Source organism: Pundamilia nyererei, unplaced genomic scaffold, assembly GCF_000239375.1.
Source record: "Pundamilia nyererei isolate P.nyererei 1_Seehausen unplaced genomic scaffold, PunNye1.0 scaffold00142, whole genome shotgun sequence".
Lineage (NCBI taxonomy): Eukaryota > Metazoa > Chordata > Actinopteri > Cichliformes > Cichlidae > Pundamilia > Pundamilia nyererei.
In genome coordinates, this window is record NW_005187543.1 from 817,430 (window position 1) to 832,031 (window position 14,602).

The 14,602-nt window shown below is 39.1% G+C and overlaps 1 protein-coding gene across 1 annotated transcript; it reads left to right on the plus strand.

The window, feature by feature from the left end:
- Positions 1-8,817: 8,817 nt before the first annotated feature.
- On the plus strand, positions 8,818-13,716 carry LOC102202028 (somatostatin receptor type 2-like). The gene is made up of 2 exons (XM_005744344.1): positions 8,818-9,098; positions 10,403-13,716. The coding sequence occupies exon 2, from the start codon at positions 10,446-10,448 to the stop codon at positions 11,556-11,558; it is 1,113 nt and encodes a 370-aa protein (XP_005744401.1). The 5' UTR covers positions 8,818-9,098; positions 10,403-10,445; the 3' UTR covers positions 11,559-13,716.
- The last annotated feature ends 886 nt before the right edge of the window (positions 13,717-14,602 follow it).

Consider the following 14,602-nt stretch of genomic DNA (forward strand, 5'->3'; position numbering starts at 1 on the left):
AACGGAAGACCACACCAAGTGTCATTCCAATCAGCTAATAACAGGAAACTAAGGGTAGAGTTCTCACAGGGTCACTGAAATTTGGAAAAAGTTGCCTGATCTGACAAATCGGGCAAACATGGTGTAAAAAACATAAAACGTCAGCTCCATCCTGACTTGTGTTAAAGGTTGGGGCTGCTGGCGGAGGCGTAACAATCGCACACTGAGCATAGTTTAAACACCACAGCCAGTTGTTGCTGACCATGCGCATCTCTTTATGACTACAGCGTACTGATCTTCTGAGGCCTGCTTCCTGCAGGATAATGCAGCATGTCACACAGCTCAAATTTATCTTGGGTTTCTTGTATGTGAGAGTAAGTTCACTGTACTCAAATGGCCTCCACAGTCGCCAGATCTCAATCCCACAGAGCACCTAATGATTCTCTAATAAAACTAGGGAAAATTGCAAACAGTGTTGTAAAAGCTAATTGTCAATTTATCTGTTGTTTGTATGTGAGATTAAGATGTATTTCTTTCATAAAGTTGGCCTGAAATATCAAGCAGTTTTCAACATTAGCGATCTGGTATTTACTCATTAATATTTAGTTCTCATCTCCTAAACTGTCATGTATCTGAGAAGAAAATAACATAATGGCAGCTGTTGTTTTAGTCATGAAATTACTGTTACAATCCCAAGATAATTACAAGAAGAAAATGTATTTGGAATTATATGACTTCATTTCACACCATCATCAATATGGCACGCTACACAACACTTACTAGAGAAAGAACAGGCAAAACAAAAGCAAACCAGTAACAGACTGAACTTTTAAACCCTTTAAAGTCAGTTTTTGAGAGTTTTTGAGACATCTACATAATCAGTGTTATTTTTTTTCACTCCAAAAAAACCGAGGTGAAATTGAAGAATACATTTTTAAGCAATTTATTTAAAAAAAATGCTGGAATTACAAAATGTTGATACAAATGAGCTAATATATCCAGATAAATTAGACATTTCTGGCAATTATTTCATGGTTTGGGATTTAAAGGGTTAAAGACTTTACTTTAGATGTCAAAAAATGGGACAGCACAGTTACAGCAGAAATTTTCAACCCTTAATAGAAGCTTTGCACACCACATAATGCCCCAGGAATCAGGCAGAAAATGACACCTGAAATAAAAATCAAAGCCACATTTTAAATCAAGAGGCACTGTTTATCTGCAATAAGCACTGATGCTACGATTATAATTTTAAAGTGGGAAAGTCAGACACTGAGCAGCGCGCCACAGAAATGCAACAAAAGCAGCACTGACAGCTTATTCAGACAGAGCATACCTGAGAAATCTTATCCAACACCTGTCTCCCTCCATGAGCTATTTTATCTCTCATCTCTGGGCTCTGAAAAGTAGAGTGAAAACCAATTGGTTTCATAAGATTAGAAAGTACCACACGACCACCAGGTGCTCCATCTCTCAGCTTTTACCCTCACACACAGCTGTGAAGCAGAAAAGTGTGTCGGGAAAAAAAAGGTTTATTAGAAGATTGCAAGATTGATTGAAAACTGTTAACTGGCTTTTTGTGGATGGAAGGCTCAAGAGATTCATTAAACGCCTCTGTGTTTAAAATAAAGCCCACAAAAGTGTAATGCTTGACTCTATAACTACCTGCTGAAGTTAAAAATTATATTTGATCATTTCAAAATATATTTCCTCTAGTTTTCATTTTATCGTTTAACTCACAGCAAGTTTCTTCTGCTTCCCAAACATGTAAGCACACAACCAGGCAACAGTTGAAAGAGAATATGAGTCACAAAGTTACAGCTGTGAAGGGCATAAAATTCTGTCTGAAGACTGGTTTGAAAAGTGGAAGAAAACAATTCCAAGGACCTTCGAGAGGAACAGAAAATACTCAGAACATGAAAAGAAAATGTGTCTATAAGCAAGCTTTCAGTGCTCTATAAAGAATCCAGCCTTTATTTTGGAACGCTAACTTCATTAGGTGTTTGGGTCAACTGCCCATGGCAGCAAATTACTGCATTTAGCCATGTAGGCATGGTCAAAACAAACTGTTACGTTTAAAACAAGCATCAGAATTCAAAGAAAATTTAAATGACTCTGAATTTTTCAATCTTTGTTGGGCTAGTCTGAGTATTTCAGAAACTGATGATTTACTTCCCACACAAGCATCTCTGGAGTTTACAGACAATCTGAAATGCGTTAACAATGCATTGTTAACGCATTTCAGTGTCATGGCTCTGGTTCTGCTTTCCAGCATTCTGTGTTTTTTGAACTTTAAACATCTTTTTTTTAAAGTAAGTTTACATTTCACACAGTCACAGTGAATAAAGAAGGTTAGAAAAACATTGTCTCAGTTTCTGCTTCGACATTCAGATGATAGGGTCAGATTTTAGCTGTAAACAACTTGAAAACATGGCTCCATGTTTACAGCCTCTTGTTGAATATATGCCATGAAGAATTAAAGCAGTTCTGAAAGTAAAAGGGGGCCTGGTCCCATATCAGCACGATGTACCACTGTACTTCTAAAGGTTGTGAGCTGGCTCCTTTCCCGTGTCTTTCTCCTTGTGTGTGTGTGTCAGTGAAATAGGGTCTACTCCTTATCTAAGGAGGGCAAGGTGTGAAAAGGAAGAGAGACAGATGTAGAAAACATTACTTGAATTAATGACGGTGACAGTGAGTGCAATAAAACCTTCTGTATTTATCACTCTAGAGCCAAAGATGGAAGGACACTTACATCAAACATGTGAAAGTAAGGCCACATGAATGTGGTGACAGTGGTACAAAGTCCCCTGCTAGTACCATCACAGCTGCCATCCTCCAAAGCAATCGACCGAAGGGAAACACTGTAGCAACAGCCCTCCTTCCAGATCATTGATATTGGGTATTGACAGTCTCACATGGTGTTGACTGAACAATGTGACTATGGAGAAGATTACCCGGTACCCTGCACAATAAACAATAGTCACAAACGTTAGCTTTAGCTCTTTTTTTAGTTTTTATCATGTTACACAAATGACATCCTTAATCGTGTTTGGTATTTGTGTGCAAATGGATAAGATGGAAAAAGGTATGCTATCTGTAACTCATAAGAAAGCAATTAAAGAAAATTCTGGACTGAACCTGAGAGCACTAAAAATCCAGTGGAACAGTCTCCAGCAAAGATAATCAATCGCACTACACAGCTCTGAAACAAGCAGTTCTTTAGCTCTGTTCCATCAACAGAAAAGAGAGCAGTGACTGGTTTGCATGCCAGATAACATCCTTTGACAAAACTCTAAAAGCACATTTACAGCCACATCAGGAACTGATCATTTCAACTTAACCAGCTATTTCAATCACAAAAAGCATTCATAAATGAATTATACATGAGGAATTACATAGTAATTAATTTGGATTTTACATCGCGTTTTGTCAAATGTCATTGGTACAGCTATTATGGGAAATGGCTGGCACTTAAAACGTCTGTCAAGCGCAGTGATTTGCGCTGACTTTTAAATGATTCCTAATCATCCATCATTTTGTGGAGCGCATCAACCCACACTGTTTATTCCCAGCTTGATTACAACCTGTGCTTCCTGCTACAAAGATGAACAGTCCGGTGACATCATGCCAGCAAAATAAAAGATACCTCTGACAGCAAAATTCAGCTGAATAGCAATCAGAGGTTTGTCTCAGTTTTTATTAACAGTCACGGCATCTAATACCAAATCTTATCTGTGTTAAATACTCTTTAACAAATGAAGATGGGGACAGTGAGATCCCACTGAAACCACTCTGGATACAGCTGAAAAAGTATACTCAATATGATTGAAGCCTTCCAATGTCAACTGTGAACCTTGGTGCTCAAATCCGACTACTGTGTTCTAAATGTCCCAACAGGTGTGTTCCAAGGTAACGTCTGTATTTCTTAGTGCTCAGTTTGTTGTAATAGACTATGTGGAACAACATGAAGCAGATCATTATCCTTCAGAATCACCTTAGTCACCACAACTGTGTCTCACAGGAGTTAGTTTGTTGCAGCAGGCAGAGTCATTTTCTGTAAATAAATCGCAGTGTGTTAAGACTACTGATAGAGCCGTTGGCACAGACCGGCTCTATCAGCCGTATGGCTGAGAGTGCCTTAGTCACAGAAAAGACTTATAATGCCTTAAACACAAAGTCTTTGGTTTGATAAATAAATAACTCATCTAATTTGTTTTGTTCCATACACAGTTGTGTGTTGCAAAGTTGTTCATGAATGTCTGAGAAATTAATTTAGTCCTTTTTATTGAATGCTTTAAAATCAGTTAAAAATAATTTTAGCAGGTTATAAAGGTCTTTCAAAGATCTCTTTGGGCATTGGCGTCTTTTTTATTCATTGCCAGTCTAAACCTTGTATCTGACTATTTTTAGGGGAATGTTGTTTTTTAAGCAACTTAACACTTAAAGATCCAAAACATGTAAACACAGAAACTTTATCAAAAAAAAAATCACAAAATGTATTTCATCTTTTCAAGAAGCCTAAAATCAATGGAATCATGAACATATCATAAAAAATATCTTGAGGTCCAAAAAGCAATATTATCTGGAAAAAATCTGGACAATGATTTACACTGCCAATGCAGCAGAAGCATATCTGGATAGAAAATCACACAGTAGAACACCATCATTCGTGGACTGGCCTCCCCAGAGTCCAACAAAAGGTAGCCAACATTCAATGTCTCCCAAGAAGGCAGGAGAACTATTCCTGAAAATGACAAGAAAACTGGTCTAAGAGAGTTCAGGCTGTGGTGAAGAATAAAGGTGGCTTCATTAAATTCATTCATTAGACTGTTTTTGGCTTATATACTGTATTTCCATGTATGTTTGCAGGTGTTGCAATAAATTTCTGCCCATATTTCCCATTTTTCTAGCAAAATATAGGAATGAGAGGTGGCGCCAGACTTTTACACAGTCCAGTAGTAACCTTTTTTTTCTTTTACAATTTGCAGCACTATAAGTGACAAAACACTAAAGACAGAAAAAGGACAAAATATGTCAACAGTCTCTGAATGAAGCCTAATTTCCTCCACGTTTGCTAACTTATTATATAAACAGGTTCCAAAAACACCTGTTTAGTTTTTGTCACTGGTGGTACAGTCATTACATAATTGCCAAAAGCATCAGTAGTATTCATTAAATATTTTACAGCTGCCTCGGGCTTCTAATTGCTTGTCAATTCACCATGGTACGATGTATAATCAATGTTTTCAGTTCAGGGCCTGGACCAGAGAGGTACTTCATCATGCCTCAGTAATTAGAAAGCAAATAAAGACCTGAACTACCCAGCAAAGCCAAGTCAGGATTTCATTCTGCACATCGTTCAGTGCTATTATGTACTGCCATGCATTTTTCGCAGAGGGAATACCCATAATAAGTGTTAGTGCCTAAAGGCCTCATGAAAAAATCTTTTTTTTCCTTCAGTTGCCATAACATCCCAAGACACTTGTCTAATGCCAAGGTTTCAATGACAACACAGCTTTACCTACAATATCAATGTTAAAATCATACAGAAAAGTTAATAGATCACTTTAATTTAACTATATTGCATTGTACACAAAACCAAGTTGATGGGTCATTGATTCTTTGTCACGGCAAGGTACCTACTAATAAATTACAGTTTAAATTCCCCCATGACCTTTTCCTTTTCCTTGTCTTTCTTCTGGACAGACAACATGTGCTTGTTTCCTGGCTTTCACAAAAAGAAGAAAAAAGAAAGCCTAATATCCAATCAATAACTGCTTAATGGCCTCATGCGAATTTTAAATGCAGGATTAGCAGACAGGCATTGACGATGAAGTGCACCCAGTACTAGATTTTCCCTGAACTGCTATTTATGTAAAAACAAAGTATGCTTTTAAGCCATTAACGGCCACCCTAAATCTGAAAATAATGTTACAAACATTGCACTTCCCTAAGTTCTTTTCTTAAACGAAAAAGAAAAACAAGGCAGACACAGTAGATTAAGTCCAATTTTAAACCCGATGTGGTCTGACATCTTCCAGATTGGTTGTTGTTTCATGTGTCATGAGTAATACAAGTAGTGTTAGGACAGAAAGTGCAGGTCTGTCAGCTTACTAGTCGTGGCTTTTGTGGCAAAAAACCCACATTCATCCATTTGCAAAGAAAGTGGCACCTTAGTATTATGCTATCATATTGAATAATGCCCCCAAATTTTCATGCCAGCCTGTTACTTACAGGGTATCATTTGCTCTTCTGTTGACCCCATGCAGATTACAGCAAGTACCGTACCATTTACCAGAGGTTGCAGTACCATTGATACAAGGTACAAGTGCTTAAAAACACAACTAACAAACAAAATGCTTAAAAATAAAAGTGATAAAAGTGTGTCTCTCTTTTACGGAGCCCCGCAAGGGACATGGGAGAAAAAAAAATTACGATGAACTTTTGCGAGATCTCGCAAAACTAACTCGGGATCTCGCAAAACTTTTGCCATGTCCCTTGCGGGGCTCCGTACTCTTTCTCTGTCACTATCAGCAAGATGGAAAAAAATCATTATATATGTCTCTTTAACCACTTTATACAAACTAAACATTGAATTTTTAAAGACTATATAATTGCAATTAGAATATGATTTTCTGAAACATTAATACTGTGTTCTAACTGTGCAGAAGACTCACTCATAATGCGATGGATGATTTGATTGGCTTGTGAACTGTCACCCGCAGGTTGACGAGTAGATGTTTGGGATGCTGGATTTGTCCCTCTCCCATCATGCAGAGCTGCTGAAGAACATCAAAAAACTTCAAAACCAACGCTTGGGTATTACAGATGTGAAGTGAAGCACTCTGCAATAGTGATGTGTCGGTCGCGAACGAAACGGCTCTTAGATCCGGGTCTTTGACTTGAACAACGTGAGCTGGCTCCTTATCGCGAGCCCGTATGACAGAGAATGTGCATGTTCTTTTTGTTTTCATATTTTAATTTATATTTAATTGTGTTTTGGTTTGCAGTGTTTTGTGTTGTTTCACTTTAAATTTGTAAAAGGAAAAAGCTGAAAATTTAAATAGATAAAGGTTGAAATGTGAATAGTTGATTTTTGTATTTTTTTGTATTTGTATTAATTTATGGATTTATTTATTACATTTTATGTGGAGTGAATAAATAAAAGTATATTTACGGTGGCCCCTACAGACAAAGCACGTACAAACTTCAAAACACGTACAAACCCCGAAGCAGTAAAAACTCCAAAACATGTAAAAACTCCAAAACACGTACAAAACACAACAGAAGTGCTCCAGAATGCTAGGTGCAGTGTTGAGCTTTTGTTACCTAGTGGCTACACAAGCCAGCAAGTACCAACGACCCGATTTAGTGTGTGATAGTAACAGGTAAATGAACTTTCTTTTAAATTATTTGAATATATATGAATGTTTGTGTATTTATGCAATACACATATGCTTTCATGCTTTCAGTTGTGTAATTTAAGTGATCTAGCAGCTCTGTTTTGGAAGTTCAGTTCAAGCTAGAAATGTGTTTTGGAGTTTGTACGTGTTTTGTCTCTAGGGGCCACCGCATATATTTATATATAAACATGTATAAATAAAAACCCTTTTTTAAATTCCTTTTGTGCATAATTTTATATTATTGTTAATAATAAATTAATTAAAGCAACAAAACAACCTGAAGAGCCGGTTCGGAGCCGAAAGAGCCGACACTTTTTAGTGAGCCGAGCCAAAAGAGCCGGTTCTCTAAAAAAAGCCGGAAATCACATCACTACTCTGCAACCACCTCAGCTACATCCTGCATCGTTGAGACTGCTAGATATGTATTGTGTTTACCACATTCGGGAAACAAGATGAAATTAGCTTTGCATGAGTGCTAGAGGTTTCTGCAGCACCTGATTGTTTTTACAGCTCTGTGCTCACTACTGCCCCCTGAAGGGTAAAAGCTGAACTAAAGGTAAAGTATGGGCATGAACTTGCACAACACTTTTTTTTTGGCTGAAAGTAATATTTTCCTTTGTGGATGACATCCAAGTCTCACTCCAGTCACTCCATTTTCTTTTCTTTTTGACAGTTTGACTTTCACTGTGCAATGCCTATGCCGCATTGCTCAGACTGTAAAGTTTAGGTTCATTCGGCTAGCTCTAATTTCCCACGGGCTGCCACAGTGGATGGATCTGTATTGTTTGATTTGGCACAGATTTAAGGGCAGATGCCCTTCCTGACGCAACCCGTCCTTTTATCTGTGCTTGAGGGACAGGTGTCATACCATTTGTGTTAGCTCCTGGTTTCGAACCACAGAGTTTTCACGTGTAAAGCGCATGCGTTAAAGGTTTCAGCTAAAGGTAAGCTCCTTTTTTTGTGCGCAATCAAAAATCTGAGTTTGTAGCTTCCGGGAAAATTTGGGACAACCGACCGTCTCCTAGCCAATCCTAGTCTGACTTTAAGGAAATGCGTTCTGACATATTTTACCCAGAAATTACATAAAATTGAAATTAAAAAAAAATGTAGATCGGGTAAATAAACTTTAGTAAATAAGTAAATAACCTTTTTCATGAAAAAGAACTTGTGCCTCGATCCTGTAACCAAAATGATAAAGTCAAATGATAACTGGATGATAAGCTGGTATGAACTGACCTCCTTTAAGTCTTGGTGTCAACTTTATTGTCACATCCCAGAACTATCCTATCCACAGTGGCTCAGGGCGTTCGCCACCAGAGTCGTTAAATTATAGCATGCTTCATGCAGATCAGCTCCATCTTATGTGGGATTGGCTATCTGCATCATTGTAGACGGTCCCTCTTCGTTCAGAGGTGAGTCTCTTCAGCACCTCCCCGGCACTGCTTAAACATCCCCGCGACCGCCTGCCGGAGACAGTTACTGCGCGCGCCACACCACGAGGGCATCCGTCTCCTTTTCTCTTGCTGCGTAACACACAATACAGTACGGATTTAATGCAAAACGAAATTTTGCATCACGCAGTGGTTTTCCATCTCGCCCATGAGACAAACTTGGGGAATATTTAAAGATGAACCTGCCGTGGACACTTAAAACACTTGAACCCACACAGAAGCGGTGTGTTCTGTGAATGCTGAAAAAAAAAAAGCCCAGTTACAGGTAAGATAATAACTTCCAAGAGCAACTGAGAAGGATGTGTTAAAAAATGTAAAGGAGAAGTCAGATTTACGGATTAATGAATTAAAAACGGGAAATTGAATGTGCTTGAGCCAAAGAAATGTCTCGCCCGTTTTCCGTGGGCTGTGGTAATTTTGTTAACTGTTTACACAGGCGCAATTTCACAACACACATAACCAAACAATATCCTATCCTGTTTGTATACAGAGTTTCCTAATATAGTTAATGAATGACTTAACCTCACTCTTTCAGTTTGTCTGCATTCCTGACTCCTTTCTTCCTGTGCTGGCTCTTGGCTGTATATTTTTATAGGGAGAGATAGAGAATACCTGTTGCTCAGTTTGCACAGTACCTCAAACACAGCATTTTTTCCACAATATACCAGACACCTGCAGTGTTTAGGTGGTGATTCATTTTTCATCTACACAAGTGCTTTGGGCACCATGTTAATCGTGTCTGTGCTCTGCCTCTATAGAACTAATCACTAATCTTATTTATTCTTTGCGATGGGAATGTGCTTTTTCCAGTTTCCAAGTGATAGGTAATACAACAGTGTAAGCACCCAAACAACAGTAACATGTGGTCGGCTGTTTACCAAAATACAAGACTGCAGGCAGAGTCCAACCTTTCCTGCTGCTATGGAGAAAATGATGCACTGGCATAATAAAACCTCTTATCTTTTTGGCTTCAAACTAAGTTGTCAGACCACGTTTGCCTCCTGTGTACTGGCAGTGAAAAGCACTTCAGTCTCACTGCAACAAGGCTATTGGCAGTGCCGTGATTCCCCCCATTCAATTACTTAAGCTGAGATAAATTTACATCCATGCTTTCCCCCTAATAAATTGGGGGGTGGGGGGGAAATGTGTCAACAACCAATCCAAGGTGGCTTGTCACAGCTGATCGTTTTGCAGCGTGTGAAATGAAAGAATTTCCCCCGGGAGAGCTCATGGCTTTAGGGGGTGTGGAGTGATTTCCCTCGGTAGCAGTAAGCCTGACCGAATAAACGCGCAAAGGTCTAACCTCAGGTAGAAAGCACCATCTAAGCTTCTGTATGAGAAGATATTCCTCTTAAGACATGCTGTTATTCAGGTCTGTTCTCAACAGAGATACAGATAATCACGGTGTAGACTATTAGATTCCCTATATAAACTGCTGGCCATACGTGTGGAAAAAATACAAATTTTCTTATTGCTACATCGTGTGCTCGCATGTGGACAGTTTTCTGCCATATAATAGCCACTCATATCATCTGTCCGCAACATAGCTTCTCTTGTGCTTGTGTCCAGGTGGGATGTCATAATCAGTGCGACACAGAGAGACTGAGGTGTCATGGACTCGTGGATCTTCCCGTCATCCCCTCCGAACCTGTCGGAGCACCTCATGTACGACAGCTTCATGCAGGACAATGAGTCCATCCCCCACGGGAACTACACAGACCACAGCTTCAACAGAACCAGCACGGTGGTCATCACCTGCATGTACTTTCTGGTCTGTGCTATGGGGCTGTGTGGAAACGCTCTCGTCATCTATGTCATTCTGCGCTACGCCAAGATGAAGACAGTTACTAACATCTACATCCTCAACTTGGCGGTGGCTGACGTGCTCTTCATGCTTGGCCTGCCGTTCATTGCCATCCAGTTGGCCCTGGTCCACTGGCCTTTTGGGCCTGTGCTATGCAGGGTTGTGATGACCGTCGACTCCCTCAACCAGTTCACTTCTATCTTCTGCCTGATGGTCATGAGTATTGACCGCTACTTGGCTGTGGTGCATCCCATTAAATCCACAAAGTGGAGGAAGCCACGCATGGCCAAGACTATCAATCTGGCAGTGTGGGGGGTGTCGCTGATGGTTAACCTGCCAATTGTTATTTACAGTGGTGTAATTACAAAGCACGATGGCTGCTTCTGCACCATTGTATGGCCTGAACCTCAAGAGGCTTACTACACAGCATTCATGTTCTACACATTCATTCTAGGCTTCTTCCTGCCCCTCATGGTCATCTGCCTTTGCTACCTGTGCATCATCATCAAGGTGAAGTCCTCGGGCATCCGTGTGGGCTCCTCCAAGAGGAAGCGCTCAGAGAGGAAAGTCACCCGGATGGTGTCCATCGTGGTGGCAGTGTTTGTTTTCTGCTGGCTGCCTTTCTACGTTTTCAACGTCACATCAGTGACGGGCACCATCAGCACCACCCCGATTCTGAGAAGTACCTTTGCATTCGTGGTGGTTCTAGGATATGCCAACAGCTGTGCTAACCCCATCCTTTATGCCTTCTTATCAGAGAACTTCAAGAAGAGTTTCCAAAATGTCCTGTGTCTTAAAAATGTGGGAGGGCTGGACGAGGTTGATCGAAGTGATAGCCGACAGGACAAATCTCGCATGATGAATGACCCGACGGAGACCCAGAGTACTCTGCTCAATGGGGACCTGCAGACAAGCATCTGAGGGGCGGCTGATTGGACTCGTGTACACACTCTCAGAAACAGTCATCAGTTACCAATCTCTCTAAGGTTTCATCAGGAAGAACATTATTAAATATTAAACTTATTAAAAACCAACACAGAGGAAAAATCAAAGGCATGCCAAACTGCAGTGTCCCTCTTGATGTATTATCAGGTTCTAAGCAAATCTATTATAACATAATAACACAAATTCATAAATGCTGTCTTTAGGCTGTGGATGAAATGCAAATTTAATCTCCTCAGTCCCGAGTGTATTAACTCTGAAGTAACTAAACAGACGTCAACACCCAATTGCAAATGTGCCCAATTAACCAGTGTAGTAGAGACCCAGCACTATGTACAGAGTTTATAGCAGAGAGGCTGTGCCAAGTTTACACATTTTTGTATTGGCTGAAAATAACAAGAGAACAGTGTGCTCAAGATATTGTGTAACTGCAGATTATTTGCTTCTTTTCGGGAAGTATTTTGACAGCAAACAAAATAGAAACTGTATTTAAAGAAAGTCAGAAAACGTATATAAATATATGAATCTCTCAATCCTGTCTTGTACAAAACAGCTGTAGAACATAACGAATGTCACTGCTGTTGTGTGTCGTTATGTTCTGTAAATAGCTACTTTTTTCTTATTTTTGTGAGTGATTTTCCTTGTAAGACAAATGTATCTCATGTAAATATGAATGTTCAGTAGGCCACCAAATATTTAGTCCTGTGTCACTTTTTCCCTGCATTACACTATGTACATATATAATTTAAGTCCCATTAAAGGGTACTGGCTTGACAGTTTATCAAGCAAGCCTCTAACCAAAGTGCTGCTAAGATGTATAGACATTTCGTAGGGTTGTAGTACCATGGTGGTATTAAATAGAGCAATGTTACCTTCCTGTTTTACTGGATTTTTCACAACACTGCTTATTATTTAACGACATCTACCATATAATAATCTTGCTGTCATTGTTTGCAAAGTAATAATTACCAATTAGCTTAAATTTGGGGGAGCTGTTTCTAAATGATTAAGAATGAATCCAGAGTCTTTTTATTATGTTTTTTTCCAAACCTGAAACCTGTTACGATAATTTCTTATTTATAGTTATTTTACTGCATTTTTTTCTGTCCGCCGGTTTCCCAGGAGCTGCAGTGCGCATCAAAGGGTACAGATGACTTGATCTATATCTTAAATCAGTTCCTGTATCTGGAGGCTGAGCTTCCACATCACATATTATTAGTTAACACTTTGTATCCTTTGACTCTGACCCATCGTCCCCCGTGGCGTCTTGGGGCTACATTTTGAGTGTGGTTTCTAACACTTTGTGTCTGCGTGTTGTGAATTTGTGAAGGGCTAGAACACTTATCCTAAAGAGGCTGTGGTGTTCCTTTTTAAATCGTCACTGTGCTGCTCCAAAAGTCCACAGTTCCTTCTGGCAGCCCGTGACCTCTCTGTTCCTATAGTCGGATTACTATCTTTGTGTTTATGAAACATTTATATTAGATGTGGAGGTTTCTTCAAAAGCATCAAAGCTACTGATAGATTTTAATTAATTCATGAAGAATCGTGACTGCCCATGTGTTGATGTGAACATGTCAGCTAGCACTCTCTAGCAAACAAGAGGTAAAATACGTGTTACTACTGCCTTAAGCATGCCGAGTTCAATATGTACTTCTTTGTGTGAGTGTTTACATGATATGCAGAAGTGCACACACACACACACACTTAGTCACACCCCATCCATAACAAACCAAATTCCATATCCAGCCTGGCACTCTCTCTGCAGTATTGCTGCATATGTTAACAGGATTGTAACTTCTTATTAGCATTGAAAGACATGGAGCACCTCTAGTGTCCTATATTTCTATAGCAACAGTGACCAGTTAGTATTGGTTGCATAGAAACATTTATAGCAGGACAATAATAGAGAGATGACTCCAGGAATACATTATGACTAGATGTTGCTCAGAAGACTGAAGAAGAAGAAAAAAACTCACCATCTCTGAGCTATGAAACCAAACACATCAGATATACATGTGAAAGCTTATAGTCTGTATTAGTATGTGTGAGCAAAATAAACACCTTGCATTAAGTATCATGGTAGCAGATATCAAGGGAGAGCTGTGTTACTGCTGTTTATTAATGCTGATTTCTTAAAATCCATTTTTTCCTTTAAAATATCTGAATTGATTACATTACCTGTTCTATTGGTGTTTTATTTCACTTTTTTTTGTTTTGTGAATGTTATCATTCCTGTGTTTTGGGATATATATGTTCTCCTAGCTCCTGTTTAGTTAAATTAAAGTGAAATAGTTATCTAATGAGATGAGATGAGATTGTGTATAGTTGTGTTGAAACTAAATAAAGAATATGTTCAAAAATCATTTGGTGCAGTCTTTTAAAACTGACCTTTGTCACAGCATGAATGAGCAGGTAAACACAGAGGTTGTTTATGAAGAGTTTGGGACTTAGATATCAAAGGTATCCAGAGGTGTGGCTAAAGGGGAAATTTGATTGGACCCTCTCCCTCCCTGGAGAGGGTCCATTGCACTGACATGCACTGACATGTGGTCATGTGGTCATACTTTAAATTATAACTATTTCATGTTAAATATTATTAAACCCAATGAAAGCTATTAGTTTAAATGTAGACTGGAAGATAATTTATTTTGAAAGTTGAACTCCCCCTCATGAACCTCACATTGGCTCAGTCCACTATAGTACACTGCACAAAGCATGTGTGAGTGGTCTCAATAGCCACTAAAATTAAGCACGTTTGGTGTTGTAATAACCGGACTTTATTTTTATTAATACGCTACCTCGCTGACTTGTGTTTCAATATTGTTACAAGGTGGCTATACGGTTTATTTCCTAATGTGTGTTTATGGAGACGAGGGATTTGTGCACTCATTTAATTCTCAACCAATTTTCTAAGGATACAAAATGTTAAATTAAAATCCAATTTACATTAAACTGTTTTAATTAGGCGGAAGTTATAGTCGCTTAAAACAAATTAACACAAAATAACTGTCTTAGCAAATCAT